Source organism: Lepisma saccharinum, chromosome 11, assembly GCF_977018435.1.
Source record: "Lepisma saccharinum chromosome 11, izLepSacc3.1, whole genome shotgun sequence".
Taxonomy (NCBI): domain Eukaryota; kingdom Metazoa; phylum Arthropoda; class Insecta; order Zygentoma; family Lepismatidae; genus Lepisma; species Lepisma saccharinum.
Window position 1 is genome coordinate 57,099,844 of NC_139239.1, and position 20,562 is coordinate 57,120,405.

The 20,562-nt window shown below is 35.9% G+C and overlaps 1 protein-coding gene across 1 annotated transcript in view; it reads left to right on the forward strand.

Moving 5' to 3' along the window:
- Positions 1–20,562, forward strand: part of LOC145994822 (lysosomal alpha-mannosidase-like) — an 82,175-nt gene that overhangs the window by 43,913 nt on the left and 17,700 nt on the right. The window contains exons 10-14 of the mRNA XM_083131142.1: positions 1,901–2,094; positions 4,041–4,249; positions 4,818–5,037; positions 7,183–7,300; positions 18,370–18,643. Of these exons, the coding sequence (XP_082987268.1) occupies positions 1,901–2,094; positions 4,041–4,249; positions 4,818–5,037; positions 7,183–7,300; positions 18,370–18,643 (1,015 nt within the window). The remainder of the gene's footprint in view (positions 1–1,900; positions 2,095–4,040; positions 4,250–4,817; positions 5,038–7,182; positions 7,301–18,369; positions 18,644–20,562) is intronic.

Sequence of the window (20,562 nt, forward strand, 5' to 3'; positions counted from 1 at the left end):
ATGGTGCGAGTTTGTCTCTTGCACTCCTCTTGTGTGTTCGATTTCAACCGAACAAGGTCTTGAGCAATGGATGTGCCGTTTTTGATATACGCGAGTGGGCACAATGCCTCTGAACTTCCTATTAACTGGTGTTATAGTTAAACAAGGGGTCCCTCGATTGCCTAGTATAGGCCAACAGTGCAGATAGTAGCTGGAAAATCTATGTATGCACAAAAATTGGGATTCGTGTGTGCTGAAAAGTGCTTAATCGGGAAAATGCATATTTTACGATTCCCAATCTCCTCGCACATGGCCACGTAGTTGTGTTAGCTGGACTGCCGGAGTGAATCCACATTCATCCAAGCCTGCAGGAGACATCCAACACCTATAACTCCTAGAACAGTCTGGTGAGGCTGTAAGATGTACAGAAACGTGTGTTCGTGTGCCATCATAGTCCGTTTTCCCCCAAAAATGAGCTGTTGCCAAGCTTAGGAGTGGTATGGTGAAACAAAGGCTCCAGTTAGGGTAAATGGTTTCTTTGTGTAAGTGCTGCATTTGTAAAAAGTGTATACATGTTTGTGCCTGTGATATTCCCATCATGTTTCTTAATGGCCTATAAATATGTCGGTCCAGTGGTTTTCCTTTCTGGGTACAAAATCTGCTAAGCTCTCCTCCACTACTGATTTTACAGGCTGAAAGTTCTTTTGGATACCAGCGGGTCTTCTGTAGAATACTTGCTGCTAATCAGGGAACACCACATGTCACACATGGGAGGCGTGTGGCTGCGTAAAGTAACCTGGGAGTTATATTTTTAGATATCTTTGCATATTTGGTAACTGAAGATAAGTAGATAACTGAACCAAGCAAATCCAGTTGAAACATTAATGTATGACTCCTGAAACCAATCGCAGTCCACTAGGCGAAGGTACAGTATAAAATTCACCTTCTGCAGTTTATACTAATTGGATGGACCCAAAGTCTTTCAGTTTCCATAATTTATTATATTTTTTAAAATTTATTTATTTATTTATTGTCATTTTCTTCTAACTTCAATGCTATAACAGCCAAGTCCGTTGTTGAAAAATGCTTAAACATTGTAGTTAGAACAAGCGGTAGGCACTTTTGTACCATAAAAATCGATGCATACTGACAAGCATCCAACACAAGACTGATGATAATTGTAGCTTGACTGGAGTAAAACCTGAGTGCTAGTGTGGATACCCCTGACCATGAGTGGAGCAATATTGCACTGTGAGCTGAGCGTTGCTTGCCTAATTATCCTGGAAATTATGCAAAATTCAATGTTTTCATTAATTTTGCACCAGTATTGTGTGAAACAATGTATTTTTTTGTTTTAATAACAGCAATTTTAATATCAATATACTTCTTGATTATTTTAAACCAAACTCTTGTAAAATAATGCATACAATTTGAATTGCAAAAGTCTAATATGTAAACTGTTTCGATTAACCATTTTTTTTTTTTGCTTTCAATATGTGGAATATATTGCAAGTGTTGGCAAATTTAATGCAGTACAGTGTTTTATTGTAAGTATATAACTAAGAAATGCACTTTTCAATCTCTGTTGATTCACAGTCAGTTCAAAAATTATCAGATGGTATATCAGTATGAGTAAATTTCCTGCTTCATCTCATCGCCAGTAGAATTATTGAAAGATCTATTACATGCCTGAGATCTTGCTTAATTCTTGACAAACATACACACCCGAAGATTAGTGTTGTTCTTCATAAGACTTCAAATGTTGAATGTTGTGACATTTTCAATTTTCCTTCATTTTATTCAACCCAGGATGCAATGTGTCCATTTCTTAATTTTCATTTCTTTCAGGTGCTTTAGAATACCATCTTTCAATTTATAAATATAGGTTACAAGGAATTTAAATTACTATTTTTTCCTGCAGCAAGCTAATGGCCCCATCGGGAAACTACAGTGTGCCATTGATGTCTTGCATGCTTCTCAATGTTAGCGAGTGCAGTATAACTGAGAGCAATAGCCCTTTTGTGCTTACTGTGTACAACCCATTGGGAAGGCAAGCATCCAAATACATTCGGATTCCAGTGACAAAATCAAAGTACAAAGTCCAGAACTCAAATGGTAAGGAATTGGTAAACTCTTAGATTGTACAGCTCAATTTAAGCATGTGTTTTGCTTTCCCTATGTGCACAGTGGAACTTTCAACAGGTTTGCAGTGGCCTATAACTGAATGAGTTTAAATTAGGTAAAGTTCCCCACACATATAGCACCATTCCATGAAGGCACATTTAGGAGATGTGGGAGAGGGGGTAGGGCTCAGAACATTCTTGATTTAGGAAGTTTTGGAAGTGATGTGATCAGCACCATGCTCCAGCCACCTTTACTCTTTCAGGTACCCATTAATTTGAGGCTGCGTGAGCACCAGAACCTTTTTATGCGGGGGAAAAGGCCAGAGAAATTCAGACCTTAAATCACCCACCCTGGGAATCGAATCTGGGCCTCCTGTCTTACAGTCAGATGCCCTACTGACAAAACCACCAGGGCTCCTATAAGTTTAAATTGCGGCATGTAAAAGTTTCATAATTCCTGGTATTTACAAAGAAAATGGCTTTCCCATTCTTTTTAAAATTTAATTATATCCATGAAATGAAGAGCCCGTAAGAAAATTTAGTGGTTCAGTCAGTAGGGTATCTGACTGTCATGCACAAGACCCAGGTTCAATTCCCAATGTGGGTGATCTAAGTCTGGAATTTTTATTACCTTGTCACTGCATAAAGTGGTTCTGTGGTTCACCCAGCCTCTAATAAATTTATCTATATTGGAGGGTGTTAAAGGTTGTCAGAGAATGGTGCTGTTCACGTCACCTCCAAAAAAAAATGGCGAGATCGTGAATGTGTGAGGCCCTATCCTTCCATTCGTCTTCATGGAATGGTGGTGTGAGTACAGGGAACTTTGCCTTTACCTTACCAAAAGAAAAATAAAATAAAATGTAGATCATTTACTGCAGTTAATGTTCAGAATACATACAAAGGGCTGACAGTGATCTATAAATCATGGAGATGTCAGGAAAATTAACCTACAGGTGAAAAAGTCTGGAAAAATCAAGTGTTTTGTGTACATGTCAAGATATGGAAATGAAAATATGTTCCACTTCCTTCTTGATGGGAGGTATCATATATGAAAATGCTTTTATAATTCACTTTTGTTCATTAATTATGAACTATGTTGAACAAACTATTCTCTTGAATAGAAAGTCCTATTTATCAATTAGTGCTGGTTTTCAAACTTTTTATATTGCTAACTGTTCATTATCCATGTTGAGAGACGATGACAGTGTTTTAACAGATATTTTAGCTTTGAGAAAAGTGGGCCTCAAACCGTGTTTTTGGGGAAGTTGTAAGTCTATCCTTACCTTTTTATGTGTTGTGTATGTTCTGTGTAGGTTTACAACCTTGCACATCTAACCTTTCTCAAGAGGCACTTTACACTCCTTTTTTACCCTTAAGGTAAAGGTTTTACGTAAGAGGACTTTTTTTCCTCGTATAAGTTGAAGGGTGCAAAATGGCCATGTGTGCTGACCCACCCAAAAATTTTAATTCATTCATTCATTCGGTAGTCGAGCATGTTAAGTGGTTAACTTTCCATCTCCGAACAAAAGTTTCCAGGTTTGAATCATGGCAGGTGCATGGGTGTTTTTTTTGTCATTTCACCAATTTCATCACTCATTATCGCAATTAGCCAAAAGTGCCACAAAAGTAACAAAAATGACCAAAGACCAAATTAACACTTAACACCACAGAATCATCTGGAAATTTATTTTGAAATTGCCTAGAAAACTTGTAAAAGTCAAGGAATTTTTTATGCCAAAATAAGTGAGACCCCTATAGAATAATTTTATATAAAATCATCGAAGTATAAAAATGAGAAAAACATCATTGATTGACTAGTCATTGCACTTTTTAGAATGAGTTTGTCACACTGTGTTCTTGCTGCATTACAAAATTGCATGTTTAAAAAATTGCTTTGTGATTTACAGTATTTATTTTTTTAATTTTTATCTTGGTCAGGCCATGAAGAACAAATCCAAATTATTCCCATTCCCAAGCCAGTCTTGTCAGTACCAGGTAGACGAAGTTCTGCAAATGCAGAGCTAGTTTTCTTAGCTAAAGACTTGCCACCTTTTGGTTTCCATTCTTATTACATCACTGCCATGCACAGTACTGAAGAAGAGTTGGATCCTGAAGAGAACGAAGGAGATGTAATAATATCTAATGAGGTAAGAAGGCATATTGTATTAATACATCCAACATTGTTGAAAATATGAGGGTTATGTTCATATTGAACTAGAATTGCTTTTAACAGCTTCATGGAAAAAGTAAGCAATTACTCAATTGGAAATTGAATCATAAACATAGATATCATGGAGAAGAGTAAATCTGCTGTGTTATTTCCTTTTTTGAGTTTTTGATATTTATATTTCTGGTTCATAGCATTTGTTTTTTACACAATACATTAACAATCTGTCTTCTGAGCAGAAGTGCTCTTCTGTATTATTTATAACAAATGACATATTCATTTCTTTAAATGTATAGTATATACACAAGTTACTCTTATGTTTCCAACAACAAATGGGTATTTTCGTGTGTGGCAAACATGAACTTTTTTAAATAAGGATTTTCTGAAAGTTTTAATGTTCAGTATTTATAATTTATATTAGGCGTATGTTGTTTAGCAATCATTCATTCATTCATATTTTAACCTATAAGAAACAGTATAAATTATAGTTAAATTTCTTACATGCCAATTCAGACTCTATTTTTTTTATCATTAACACATGTTTTCAGAAGTTGAAAGTGCAGATTAGCAAAACAACTGGTCTTATCAAGTCAGTTACAAATGGTGATGGATTGAAGGTCCTATTTGAGCAGAACTTCTATTACTATATTGGAGCAGAAGGGAATAATACCAAAGATGAATTCAGGGCATCAGGAGCTTACATCTTCAGACCAAATGGAACAGAACCAATGCTAATATCAAACTCTGCTAAGTGTGAAGTGTACAAAGGTAAGTATATAAGTATAGTCAAAAATTGGTCAGAAAATTTGTTAAGATTTTTGGATTTCAGTAGTTGTTGCAGGTAGACACACATGTACCGCACCATGCCCATGCAGTCTAAGGCGTCATGCTTTGGACTCCGACTATGGACGCTTGCAGGTTAAAATATCCTGGGGAAAGCGTAGTAACTTTTCTCATAAGATTTCGGCCTGTGTATGAAACCGGTGGCCACACATCAATCGGAGGAAATTGGGGAGCTAAGAATGAGTAGCGTAACCCAGTCAGGAAACCTACGATGACAAGGGGGGGGGGTCGTCGTGCAGACTGCACGTCACCCCGTAATTGGTTGGATGATCTCCCACCTCGGCAGGTGGGAGTAAGGCAGGCAGTCGGTAGGTAGGCCCTAGCCTCCATGGGCTGTTGCCCCACAGGTTATTGTTATAGAGGCATAGTGGTTCGGATTCTATATAAACTATGGATCCAATCCCTATTAGCCTATCTGAAGATAAAGTGGATTAAAGCAAACTTATTTGTAAGTAGATGATGCCATTGCGTGCCTTGGGCTGGGAGAAAATATTTTTCATTCCCATTAAACATGCAACTAACTTGTGCTACAGCTTTTACTTTTATTGTGTTAAAACAGATAGTTCTGTTATTTCCAGTGTAAATAAAAATTGATGCACCAGGTGTGACAATTTAATTCCCATAAAGGCCATAGTGTTGTTGAATCAAAACATTCATGTACTCAAGCACTTTTGGATATGCTCCAACTTGTTTACATGAGTCACATACCAAGTGAGTTGTTCATTCCTGAGCAGCAGAGAAAATAGTAGTGGTTGAAGTCTTGGGTATACTGTTGGTGGAGAAAAAATCCTCAAGGATTGTGTCTGGAATCTCGACAGATGACCAGAAACAATGTCTACGAACACATTTCTTCTGATCTTTTACACAGTGCAGCAGTGTTTCATAGATATTACCAGTGATGAAATGTGTTTTCAATACAACCTGGACACAAAACACCAGAGCATGCAGTAGAAAACTCAGAATTCACCTCTGCAGGAGAAAACATGCTTGTGTGTTTCTTTAATCACCAAGAGATAGTTCACTATGAATGTGTTTCACAAGACCAAACAGTACCAGTGTTACTTGGAAATGCTGGCAAGAGTACAGGGAATCTGTTCTCCACCATGACAGTGCCCCTGCACATGATACATTACAGCATTACTTTTGGATAAGAAGTCCATTAGAGAAATGAACCGTTGACCTTATTTGCCTCACTTAACCCACTGTGATTTTTGTCTTCCGAAAATTAAAAATGGCCTGAAGAGGCAAAGATTTGCTGGCATTCCTGGCAATGTAACATGACAACATTTCTGTAAGGTATTCCAGAAAACGATTTTCAGTACTGTTTCTGACAGTGACACCATCATCTCATCAACAATTCATATATAACGAAAGTCAAATTTGTTTTAGGGAGAGGAATATTAATCTGCACTTGATCAATATCAACAGATAGGCATATTGATGTAGTGATTTAATGGTAAATCTAAATACCAATAATTTTACTTATCTTTTACTTACTTTAGTGTAAAAATTTTGTCATTTTATTATTTTTAAAGATATAAACACATAATTCGTATGCTCTAGTTCTGTAAAGTAAACGTCTACACATGCAGTTTTTTGTTCAGAGCAAATTACATTGCAATAACCTACTTACTACAGTATGGTAATTGAGGAGGTTAATTTTAATTAAGGAAGTTAAACCATTCATGTTCTTCATGAAACACTTGCAGTTTTATATCGGATCAGTAGAATATCAGTGTGATAAATTTTATGCCATTACTTTATTGTTATTGGCCAAAATTTCTTATTGGTTTAGTCCTTATTTTTTTCTACATGTCATATTTGTGCATGTCAAGGTCTGCCAGTATATGTTGAGTCGTAGGTGTTTAAACATTTACAGTTGCTTGTTAAGTAGAATGGATCTCAAGTTCTATTTCCAGTGGAGACACATCACTAGTGTGAAGCCCATTTTCAAACTGTAGTACTGGAGCATTAAACATTCTTTTCCCTTGTAATGATAAACTTATGTTCTTTGTTATAATTCATATTTATGCATTAGGAATTGTCAATAAAGTAATCTTTTGTTCTCAGGTGCTCTGGTGGAGGAAGTGCACCAAATATTTTCTGAATGGGTAAGCCAGGTTGTTAGAGTTTACAAAGGACAAAACCATGTGGAATTTGAGTGGCTTGTAGGACCAATACCAGAGGGGTGATTATATTTTTGTTATTATATATAAACATAATGACAGTAGAACCCAAATTTTATACATTTTTGAGCTTCAGTAGTATATGTGAGGTACCATGGTAGTTGCTTTTGCAAATTCAATAAAATGTAATCTAGTGTTCAATGAATTTATGAATTTATAAGTTGCGAAAATGTATTAAGTGGAACAATATATAAAATCGAGGTTCTACTGTATTTTAACAGATCGAATAAGACTTGTAGGTATTTGTAAATACAGTAGAACGTCATTTATCCGCAACGTCAGTTATCCGCACTCAAAAAAACAAGATTGTTTTTGAACAAATTTAAGCAATTTCTTCAATTGTACATTGGATCTAGATATATTTTAGTTTTTTTAACACAGTACAGGTACAGTACTGTAATTTGTGCAAGTACTGTACATATATTCTGTTTTGTAGTGTATATGTAGTGTTTTCTCATTTTCTCATGTCTTTTGTTTTCTTTTACTATATACATATGTATAACTTGACAAGTTTAAAAACAAGATGCTGCAATCCATTGTTTGCGCACCTCACATCACATTTCCCCACTCCATTGTCTGCGGCGATGTTCGTTCGCAGTGTTGCAACCTGGAGGGAGCGGAAATCGTCTGAGAATTTTCAATGAAATTTGAATGTGAAAGGCATGAATTAGTATCCCGTCACCTACGCTACCTATTGATTACGCTAAATTCTAAATACATTTTGATATTTTCCCTTTAAACCTTAAATGAATTAAGTTATATTAGGGATATTTCTTACCAGCATAAGAAATGTATGAAATAAAACGATAGAAAAATGAAAAATATATAAACGATAGAACTGAGCTCACCTTCTAAATGTTTTCCAGTTCTCCTTCTTCAGTTTCACTCTCCCACTCATCCGAGTCTGTGTCTACCGATGAATCTGTGTCCGTGTCTGAATTGGCTTCACCAAGTCTAATTGTCAGTTCATCTACACGCTCGTCCATAAGTCCATCTCTTTCAAAGTAAGAATCTTGCAGCCAAGAGTAAAGAGCATGAACATTTCAATGCTTTAGAAAAGAACACAGGCAAGCGTGTTATCAGATTGCTTTCTCGTAGTGATTGTTGTACGATAAACAAACGAACCACCACCCCACTCGGTTATTAATAATAACAGTTTACGATCGGCGCACCGCACGCTTTTTCAAAGGCCGGATTAAATAAAATGAACCACCGATATAATAGGAGCCTGCATGCACCGTCACGCTAAACAGTGAAAATTGTTTGTCATATTTGTTTTAGATTAATTTTGCTGAATTGGCACCACTGGTATTCTCAACGCCAGACCAGTGAGTAGAAGAGTGGTGGGGACGTAATAGGAAGTGCTCCACAGCGATCTGCGCATATCGGGACTTAACTTGTCAGGCTATAGTACTGTGTACTGTATGTATAAAATAAACCTGTACTGTACGTGCTTTTCTTCGTTAAGTAAACACATGTTTGATTATCCGCAAAAATCGTTCTACTGTACAATAATTCTTTTATATGGCCTTGCAATAATATTATTAGTTCATGCAGCAAAAGGTATTGCCACCTGTCTTTTGGGTGCACTCTGTATACCAAGGCTAATCTCTAGGGTTATGGGTTCTTTTCTTTGGAATGTGAATCAAACAGCAGCCAATGGATATAAATAACGAAAATATATATTCTGAAACTTCCACGATACAACGATTATATGCATTAAAATTTTATACAGAAATTTTCTTCTTTCTTCTTTGGAAAGATTATCTTCTTCTTTTGGGGAAAGATTATCTTCTTCTTTTGTGGAAAGGTAACTTCTTCTTCTGTGGAAAGGTAACTTCTTCTTCTGTGGAAAGGTAACTTCTATGGAAAGGTAACAACTACTTCTTCGAAAGGATTAACTTGTTCTTCTTTATTCTATGCAAAGATTAACTACTTCTTTCTTCTAGGAAAGGATTAACTTCTTCTTTCTTCTAGGAAAGGATTAACTTCTTCTTTCTTCTAGGAAAGGATTAACTTCTTCTCCTCTTTTCTTATGCAGAAAGATTAACTTCTTCTTTCTTCTAGGAAAGGATTAACTTCTTCTCCTCTTTTCTTATGCAGAAAGATTAACTTCTTCTTTCTTCTTATGAAAGGATTAACTTCTTCTTTGGCATGAAGCCCAAATATAACTATCAATATTCAATGTACTTTGGGGCGACAAATATTGATATAGCGCCAGCAAGATAACAACCAAAGGGACAACCAAGGATTGTGGTTATATCGGCGCTGCCTTTGAGCCAGTGCGACTAATGCAAATAGTGCAACTGTAGTGCTTTGGGGCGACAAATATTGATATAGCGCCACCAGGGGGAACAACCAAAATTGTAACGAGAAGTTTCCTTCTCGCCAGACAGAAAAGATGCAGATTGAATCAGCTGCTTGACTTCTTTAATCTCCTATATGTACAGCTTATGAGGATTATGTCGATCATTGCGCTTCCTTTATGTTTGTTATTCTCTATTTACAACGATTTAATCTTTACTCATTATCTTTTATTTGTTTTGTCTAATTTTAATCACTTTCCGGGTCCTCCTAGTTCATTAGTAATTTACTTTCCGTTTTTCCACTCACGCTGCCATCTATCGTTGTTTTCGCCAACTGTTTCTCCCTATGTTTATCATTGGGTTCGGCCCTTCAGGCACATAACAGTATATTGATCAGAGTTACTACGAATGCATTCCTGATTAATGCACACTTAGCATTAGTTATTGATGTTCATACTGTTATTTTTTGCATAAGTGTGTGTGTCCTGAAGTAGAGGAAATTGTAGTAACAATTGTATTATGTTAGTAGAGTGAAATTGCAATTATACGTTTCGCGATAGTACGTTGCTGCGTGCTATTATATTTCAGTTATACAATTTTCAGATATACAATTTTTCCAGTTATACGTTTTTAACTCTGCTTGCTGGAGAGAATGCTGCTGTTGGAGTTCAAGATTTCCGTGATGATAACATCTGCCACCCGTTACCATACAGGTTTTCTTATGAGATGCAAACATGGGACCAGACTCTCGACTTGGAATTCTATTTTTGTCGCTTGAATCGGAGAGAAGGGGAGGGGCTATGCACCCTTGAACAAGATTGGCCTGTGCTAAATAATCCTGCTTTTGGGTGCCACACTTGCCAGCCTGTCATAAACATTACAAACAAGCTGAAGAAACGGAGGGGGAGTCGACAGTGGCCTGCAAGGGGGTGGGGGGTTAGTTTAGCTGGGTATCATTATAGTCATATTTAAAGATAATACGGTTGTTGAAGACAGAGATGTTGCAGTACTTTTTATTATGCAAAACAAAATCGCAGATAAATCGAACTATAATTGCTCAACCACTGCATCTTTTTAAAAAAATTAAATCCTAAATGTAAGAATGAACAAAAAGCAACATTTTAAGTAACTTCCGACAATTAAGAGTCCAGGGGGAAAGCGGGGGCAAAATCCGAAAGTTTGAATTTTTCCGTAATTTTGCAAAATTTTTGAACGTCGTAATTTCCATCTTTTTTTCAAATTTGCGGTGGGAGCATTACATATGCTCATAGATTGGTATTTTATTGTGTGTCCCTCAAAATTTGGTCCATCCAACATTCATAGAGCCGACATTAGAAGTGAAATTCCGTAATTACGCAAAATTTCCGAATGCCATGATTTCCGTTTTATTACATTTGTTTCGAGGTTGCGGCACAAGCATTACATATTCTCATGCAGTGGTCTTTTGTCGTGGTTCCCTCGAAATTTGGTTAACCCAAATTATTGGGAGGCACAATGTGTAAATGTTACGTCCGTTAAATCCAAGTGTTTAAGAAGAAGAAAAAAAAAAACAATTTCCTTCTCTCTACGACAATTAGTTCTCTAGCTACGATTTTTTTGTACTAGCGGCATGTTTGAAAAGCACTCACTTACAAAGGTGCTGGCTTCAACGGGAATACAGGCACGCGAGGCTCCGTCCGCTAAAGGTTTTAAGTACACTTTATGCACAGAAGGCTAATCGGGACTGGACCTACAGTTTAAAGTACCTCCACTGGGTATCTAACTCAGAACCCATTGATTACAAAACAATGACTCCATCAGGGAGGCAAAAAATAAATGTATACGTACCCCCTCCCTGTTAAATGCTTGGCACGCCACTGACTCTAGTGTTCAAAAGAATTAGTCTTGTGTTATCTGCAAGATAAGAGTTAAGGTTTTGTTTATCAGAAGGCAAGACAAGAACGAAAAATTGCATCCTTTATGTTAGATGAGTCATTGCTGTCAGAAGCAATTTAGGCAAGGGACTGCTTTGGAAGAGCTAGACATAACACTGGCGCCAGTAGCAGCCTCCCTCCAGACTGACTGCCACCATCACGCAGGTGGCAGAATAGAATGTTCTGTGCTTTTTAAAGATAAAGCACTTGTTGAAGACGAAGAAGAGCTGAACTACCACATACATTTTTTTTTTTAGTCAGCAGCTTGCTTATTACTGAACCAAGCTACAGAAAGGGGAAAGATTATTGTATTGTAAGGGACTCACGAGCAATGTTTCGTATCCAGATAGCTGCATTAAAAAAAAGACTGCTTCGTGAATACCCCTGCACAGTGGTGTGCCCAAGGGGCGGTTGGTGGGGATAAACGTACGTTGAAACGTTTATATAGAAACGATGGAATGTACTGTCATCCTCATCTTCGCTATTAGTCAAACATGTCACAAGAATGTAACTGCTATTAGTAAACTTACGAGGAAAATAAGTTTTGTAGAAATTATCTTGTCAGTATGAATACCATGTTACTACCTTTGTTTTTTTTTAAAAATATGTGAAACCATATTACATTAAATATTAAATAATTAATTAATTCTCTAGCCTTCTTGAATCCGAAAATTCATGGTTACAGCTCAATTTGTCCTTATTCTGAGCAAAATTTATGTATATTCTATTCCATCTTTACAGATTTCTTTTAGGTCCATCTCAATCTTCGTTTTGGTCCTTTAGCATTAGGTTTTCCAACAAGATTCCTGTAAAATCTCCTTTATTCCTTTCTCATTCGTGCCCACCTAAGTATTCGTGACTTAATCATCAATCTAATAATACTTGGAAATTAACATAAATTATGTACTTCTAAATTATGTAACCTTCTCCATTCACTTGTTTCTTCATCCCTTTAAGGCTAAAATATTTTCCTAAGAATCTTATTTTCAAATACTCTCAATGTCAATGCAAGGGATCAAGTTTTCGCATCCACAGGCAAAATTACTGTTGTTGTATATTTTAACTTTTAGTTTCTTAGATATTAAACGAGAAGCCAGAGAAAAATAACATGCATTAAGCCTTCTTTTTTTATTTCCTCTTTAATATCATTTTCATTTGTAAGTATTACTTAAATTTGGAAACTAGATCAAACAAGTTAGTTTCGGCCTGTACTTTTCTCTTTACTTGCTTTTAAAAAATATTTTAGCATTATTCTTAATTGTATTTACATCATCTGCATATGCTAACAGTTGAGTCACAGTACTTCGTTAGTTTCTTTTACCTTCCTAACAGCATATTTCTAAGGCACAATTAAAAAAGCAATGGAGATAATACATCTTCTTTTTTTAATCCATCATGAATTGTACATTTGTCAGACATATTAACAAGATTCTTAGGTATTCCAAATTCCAATAATTTTATCTTTTTAGCATCTTTAACTTCAATGAAGTTAGTTTCTGGAACTATAGCTTCTGCTTCATTTATTTCTGATTTATCTCCTACATGAACATGTAAAAAGTCATTAAAACAATTCTTCCATCTATTTAAAATAGTAGTTTTTCTTGTATGTACGCATTGCTTGCATGATAGAATTATTTTCCTGTAGTTTACGGTTATTACAAGCATAAGAAAACAGTTTTTTTTTTTCTTTGTGACGTTTCAGGAGAACACACGCTCCTTTCATCAGACATTTATTTTCATTTTGACTAAAGATACAGTTATAACAATGGTTAGTAATTTTTAAACAAAAAGAATCTGTTATATAATGGATGTTGTCAATGTTACATTGTTGTAATATAGCAACTTAACTGTGAAAAAAGCAGTCTATTTTTTTTTTTTTTTATTATTATTAAAAAGAGAAGGGTTTTAAAAAGATTAACGGGAAACACAGAGTTGAATGTCTGGGAAGCCTCGTTCATTGCAGAAGAACACTGGAATAAATTAAATAATGAAAATGGTAACATAGATCCAGTGTGGAGTTTTCTTTTTCACAAATGGAGTAAGCCACCATCTTTAAAATTTAATGTAACAGAAAACATCAAGAGACTTTGTGAAAACAATGATGAATTTGAATTACCTGATGATATTTGGGATTCATAAAAAAAAAAAAAAAAAAAAATAGACTGCTTTTTTCACAGTTAAGTTGCTATATTACAACAATGTAACATTGACAACATCCATTATATAACAGATTCTTTTTGTTTAAAAATTACTAACCATTGTTATAACTGTATCTTTAGTCAAAATGAAAATAAATGTCTGATGAAAGGAGCGTGTGTTCTCCTGAAACGTTACAAAGAAAAGAAAAAAAAAACTGTTTTCTTATGCTTGTAATAACCGTAAACTACAGGAAAATATTTAAAATAGTCAGCCATTTTTCATCAAGTTTACTTTAGGTTGCCACCCCTTTCTAAATTCATTTGTACCTCTGATATTTTTATTTCAATTGCGTTAATTTTACTTTTCAAGTAATTCTTTTTTTTTTTTTTGTTACTTCTAAACATGCTGTTCTTTAACCACCTAAGTCTATTTCTATTAGGTTATGCGAACCATTGCTTACTTTTTTCTTGGTTTATATATTATTTAACTGTTGATTCTATTCTATTATGTACATACTCCCAATTCTTATTTAAGTCTGTTTAATTTAAATACTGCAGATTAAAAAAAATATACAATTGTATAGGTTGAGGTTCATTATGTGGAAATAAATTTCATTTTTTAAAAGTTCATTCTATGCCAGGGATTGTATTTTTTTATAGTGGCATGTGCTTTCATAACTAACTAACTAACTCTCTAGCCTTCTTAAACCCAAAGGTTCGTAGCTGCAGCAATACAGGCCTTCCATCTGTCATTATCTTGAGAAAGATCTATATACTCTTTTTCCATCCCTACCGATTTCCTTTAGGTCCATCTCAATGTTGTCCTTCCATCTTCGTCTTGTCCTTCCTATAGGTCTCTTACCATCAGGTTTCCCAACAAGAATCCTGTAAACTCCTCTTTCCTCTCCCATTCATACCACATAGCCTGCCCACCTAAGTCTTCTTGATTTAATTATGTAGTTCTAAATTATGTAACCTTCTCCACTCATCTCTTTTAGGTCGAACTATTTTCCTATTTGATTAGTTAGCACGTACCATGTAACCATACACTACACACTACACCGCTCCAGAACGTAGTACTACACATGCAGACACCAATTCACGTAACTTCGTCACAGGGGGAGGGGTCATGACATTCCCGAGCCAGTATTATTGATGTGACATTCTTAACAAGTTAATGCCCACACATAGCTGTAAGTACATCAATCTCTACACTTAGGAATGTTTGGAATGCAAAGAATTCTCGTGACAAAACTAGTAATCGGGAAATTCCCCTTAGCCAACCAATCAGCCCAAATCACATGACCCTCTCTTTTTTATAGAGAAAGAAGAAGGGCATAACATTCCCAAGACAATTTTATTGATGTAACATTCTTAACAAGACAATGCCTTAATGTTTACACACATACATAAGCGCATCAATCTCTACACACACACACTCGGACAGGAATATTTAGAATGGAAAAAAATTTCAGGAAATTCCCCTTAGCCAAGCAAACCACAAGTTACATGACCCTCTCTCTCTTTTTTTATATAGAAAAAAGAAGGCCATGACATTCCCAAGCTAGTATTATTGATGTGACATTCTTAACAGGTCAACGTCACGTCAATCTCTACACACACACTCGGGGAATGTTTGGAATGATCGTGGCATGAGGTGCGAAAATTTAGTTGCACCGTTGAACGCACAAAAAAATCATCATGAAAAGCTATCACTGAGGTTAAAAAAAAAAAAAAAAAACTTTTTCTGACTAGGTGTGAAAATTTAGTTGTGAGCAATCCATCAAGAGCTCAGAGAGATTTGAGGTCCGCCTATGGTACCTGATAGACGACACCTTTGGGTTTCATGGTGATGATATTTTATTTATATATCATGCGAGGTTAGGAAGAAAGTTCGCACCTCAGACAATGCGATGTGTGATGATGCTGTCTGTTTCCGTGTTTGACTCATACCAATCGTCCGTATATCGTCTCCTTCCTTCCCTCGCCTCATGAAGCTCGTCCATCCTATCGGCCAACTATTTGCCTGCAGCCCGAAAAAGAGAATCTGGATTCTGCAAGTTTTTCATACCGCTTATTTTGCGAAGATTGTCCATAAGAATCATCTCGCACGGTGGACTTAATTCAGGTGCTATTTTGCTTAAGTCGACGAGCCTCGCGACATCCTCACCTCCGTCGAATGTGTACGCAAAAATCTTGTGCAGCAGTTTGAGTGGTAAGTCGGTTATGCGAGTTGTCATTTTCACGAGGTATTATTTAAATAGAAGTTTCTCGGTATTTATATATTAATTTTCTCGGATAAAAATACAAAACGCACAATCAAGTCAAAATTCAATCTGTATGAAAAACGACTTGAACCACCTTCAAAATAAAATAGTTGTAGCTATTACGATAAAATTTTCAGCTATGTTATTTATACAGAATTTCCGGAGACAACAAGTAACATCTGATCATATCAAAACTCAAGCTGATCGAAATTACTATGAAAAAAATCACTTGATACACTTTTAAACTTAAAATAATAAAATAGTATGTAGCTTTAAAATAAATTAAATACTTAACTTTTAACAAAAAACTTATGAGGAGCACTGCAACAACACATCCGTACTCTTCAAACACACCCATGATACTGACTGATCTGTAATGCGAAAACCCTTTAAATAACCTAAGCACGGATGAAAACATCTGGAACAGTAAGTCAATCAGAAGACAACACATCATCGCATTACGTCATAACCAACAACATACTGGATACGAGTCATCATAATATTGCGTAAACATTGCATAATAACTTGTTGCATAACGTGTAGGTGGGTGTGGGTGTGGGTGTTAACGTAATTTAACTTGTAAGAAATTATGACACTCGTACCAAGTGTGAGGTGAAAAAACACAGATTTGCAATAGTATAAAATCAACAAAAACATCGTCAAAATAGGTTTTCCACTGTGCTTAAATTAATAAAAATAATAGGCCTCATACCAAGTGTTGGTTTGAAGGAATATGATTACACTACTCACTCTAAATGAACTTGGTTTAAAGATTTGCATTGCACCAGCGAATAACGACGTTCAGGAGATTCCTTTCAACTGATTCGAGGTTGGCTAAAACAAATGACAATCAAGAACCCCATAGAGTAATGTGATGTGTTAAAGTATCAACATGTAGGAGAAGAAAATAATTCGGGCTGCAAACTTCTCTGAATTTGAGAGATGTACTAATCAACTTTGTGATTATGTACAAAGATGTAGTGGAGTTTAAAAAATATAATAATATTAAAAAAGAACTGACGGCACAACACAAAAGGAGAAGGAGAAAGCATGGAACCTTCTTCTTTGGGACTTTAAAACCGTACGAATTCATTCGATTTAGAGAGAACAGCATACGCTGAACCTTGTCCGCTCAAATAAAAATATATTATTATTATTTCTATTATTACTGTACTGTGGTAAGTATTTGAATTTTTCAATTCTTAATTCTTATATATTTATATTGTCGTGTCATGTAAATAGCCAATAACATGTATTTTCGTAAATTTATACAATCATCTGTCCAACACCATGTAGCAATATCGTAAACATTGCTCTGTTCTAATTTACCTTGAATGTAATATATAACATTTATATATGTTTTGTGTTCTGGGATAGAAAGTACAGTATTTATAAACATTACGACTTTGCACCACAGAACCACAAATTATTATTATTTTAGCAGTTTTTAGTTTACATAGGTCTCAAATTATCAGCATTGTACATTCAACATCTCTAGCGTTTGCATGCCCTCGATATCACTTTCCGCTCTTTTTATATTAAAAAACAACTGCCTGCAGTCGAAGCGTCAGTATCGTGAACCAGGATCACACACCAAAACAGTCGCGAATGGCCGATCAGAAGATAAACTCGTTTTGATGTTCTTAGATCGTGATCAAGTGTTGAACCATCTTCGTGCAGTGGAATTTTCCAGTGATCCTTTCCCGATCCGAGTTTAAAATTTGAACTTCGTTCGTGCACACGGCCATGAATGGATCAAGCGGTAAACCTTGCTTGTAGCCCTTTCAGTCCCCGGTGCCTTCAATGTCTATTTCTCGTGAATTTACAATAACAATTTAGAACAGATTATTGCAATACAGCAAACTTTGGTGTATATGTGGTACTCCTGTTCTTCCTTTGTGTACTTAATTTTACCATTTTAATTATATTTCAATAATACGTTTTCTCAGGTATACGTTTTTACCCTTCTGTCCCCCATAAAACATATAACTGAGATTTCACTGTAGTAGGTATAGTAGTGCTGTTATATTTAAGATAAATATGTTTGTATATTATAATTTGCATTTAAAGTATGTACCATCTGGATAAAATTATCTTCCGAAGCATCTTGCAGTACATTGCAAGTTCATTAATATTTCACCATATTGTATATTTATTTAAATTGACAATGATTTGAAAACAACACTTTCTACATAAAACCAGTAAAAAGTTGAATGTGCACTTGTCACTTGAGATATTATTAAAAATGTTAGCAATCAGTTTAGGTGTGCAGGTTTTGCGGCCAAATTATTATTTTTTTTTTTTTTTTTTTTTTTTTTTTTGTGATAGACCAACAATAGGATAATGTGGAGGTGCCACATTTCTAAGAGAGATTGAAATCAGTATGGCAAAATTGATCCAATCCTCTTTTTTGTCCCTACTAATGTACGTAACTGATTTCTATGCAGTGATGATGTTGGTAAAGAAGTTATCAGCAAGTTCACAACAGACTTGCAGACCGAAGGCATTTTCTACACGGACTCCAACGGACGGGAACTGCTGCAGCGTAAACGTAACTACAGACCCACATGGAGCGTCAACATCTCGGAACCTGTATCTGCAAACTATTATCCTGTCACATCCCGCATCCTTATGAGAGGAAAGGATAAGAGAGAAGTTGCTGTTCTCACCGATAGAGCGCAGGGTGGATCGAGCATTAAGGATGGTGAAATAGAACTTATGGTTAGTATTTTCTTATGTTTGAAACAGAAGGGCATGTGCTGTGTCCCTTAAAAGGCTGTTGTGCTGCGAAGTTTAGTTAGTTTACAGAGTAGGCCATAAGCCACTTTACACCCACTTTATTTCATAAATACAACATATATTGCCATTTGCTTTGTCATATCACTAGGGCCACATGTTTATGGTGAATAAAAATCAAGATTGTGGTATAAAAACTAGGCACATTTCAGGATCAAAAGCAAAAAATAAAATGTCATTTCGGTGTTAAAATAAAACCGTAAATTTGATTTTAAAGTACACTTATTACACAAAATTTCCCTTCTAACGTATGGTGAAAAAAATTTGCACAAAGTTTGCAACCCTGCGGAACTGGCAATATTTAACACTGACACACCATTTGAGCTGTGTTGGATTGTACTTCTACCAGTTGTGTGGTGTGAAGAGCAAGAGAAGGTTGGTGGAAAAACAAGTCAGTATGGAGCTGAAAGAAGACGACCATCGGAAAATGATCGTGCAATATTGGACAGAGAATCGTGATGTTTGAAAGTCCGAGCTTGTGAAACATTTTCAACGTGTAGGATTTTCCCGTCGTATATTTATAATATTGTGTCACAATTGGAGAAGGGAATCAATGTGGAAAGAAAGCCTGGCAGTGGACGGAAGTCGAAGTTAAATGAACCCTGAGTGTTGCAACAACTGCGACGTGTTACTGCAGGTAAGGTGGCAAAATCCTACTGTGAGCTTGGTAGGAGGTTTCAGTGTGATAAAAACACAGTGAAGAAAGCATTACAGAAGATGGGGATATGGAGATATAAACGAAAAACTATGTCAAAAGTGACGGAGCAACAAGTTGTTGTCCAGAAACAGCATTTACGAACCCTTGTGACAAAAATGTTCACTGCAACAAATGAAGTGATTTGTATCATGGACAATGAGACTTATTTCACCCTAGATGGCAATGAGTGGCAGCTGAAAACCTACTATGATCCTGGAACTGCTGCCATGCCCGATCCAGTGCATTTTGCTGCCAAAACCAAATTCCCACAGAAGGTGTTGCTATGGCTTGCCATGAGTGAGAAAGGACTGTCGAATAGGGTGGATCGAAAAACCGTTTTTTTCGAAATCTGTCTGCGGCTAGTGCTTAAAGTTTGTGGTTGATGGTCCTTATAACCCATATAAAATTCCAACTTGATCGGATAATATCTTCAGGCTGCGCTTTTTAGTCAAAATTTTAAATTTTTATGAAAAAATGTCAAAAATTTGCAATTTTTCCTGATGGTTTATCGATGTTTCTGGAGTGATTTAATGGCAAAAAATTACATATATTGCTTGTGTGTTGCTTAATATTAACGATTTAGTGTGTTTGAATCAGGGAAAATGGTTTCTTAGTTTGCCAAAATTCATCAAAAAATGCCAAATATACAGAAATGTTACGGATGTTGGGTAGGCAATAACCCGCTATAATTACTCGACCCCACCGACTTAAATTTACCAAAAACGATAAGGTAATAGGAAAGGAAGTAAACTGCAGCTCTTAGTTCATCGACTAATCGACTATCCAACACTTACATGAAAAGTGTGTGAACTACAGTGCCTCCAAATACTCTCTCAAAATATCTGAAATGTAGAAGGAATTTTTAGAAGACCAGAGAACAGACCAAAGAAATGTACGTTGGAAGAGAAGACATCCCGACAACGAAAATAAATCTGAAAAAAAATAAAAAGGAAAGAAACCGAGCAGCTTAGCTTGGAAAAATGTATAGAAGAGCGTTCGTCGTCAGAAGTGCGGCAAGTGGACGAAGCTGAAAATGTCGAAGACAAGGAAGACGTACCTGGCGATGATGAAGATGGAGAATTCATTCCGCAAAAGAAGAAGTTTAACTCAGGAACAAGTAGTCAGACCAGGGTCAATCTGAGTTTGT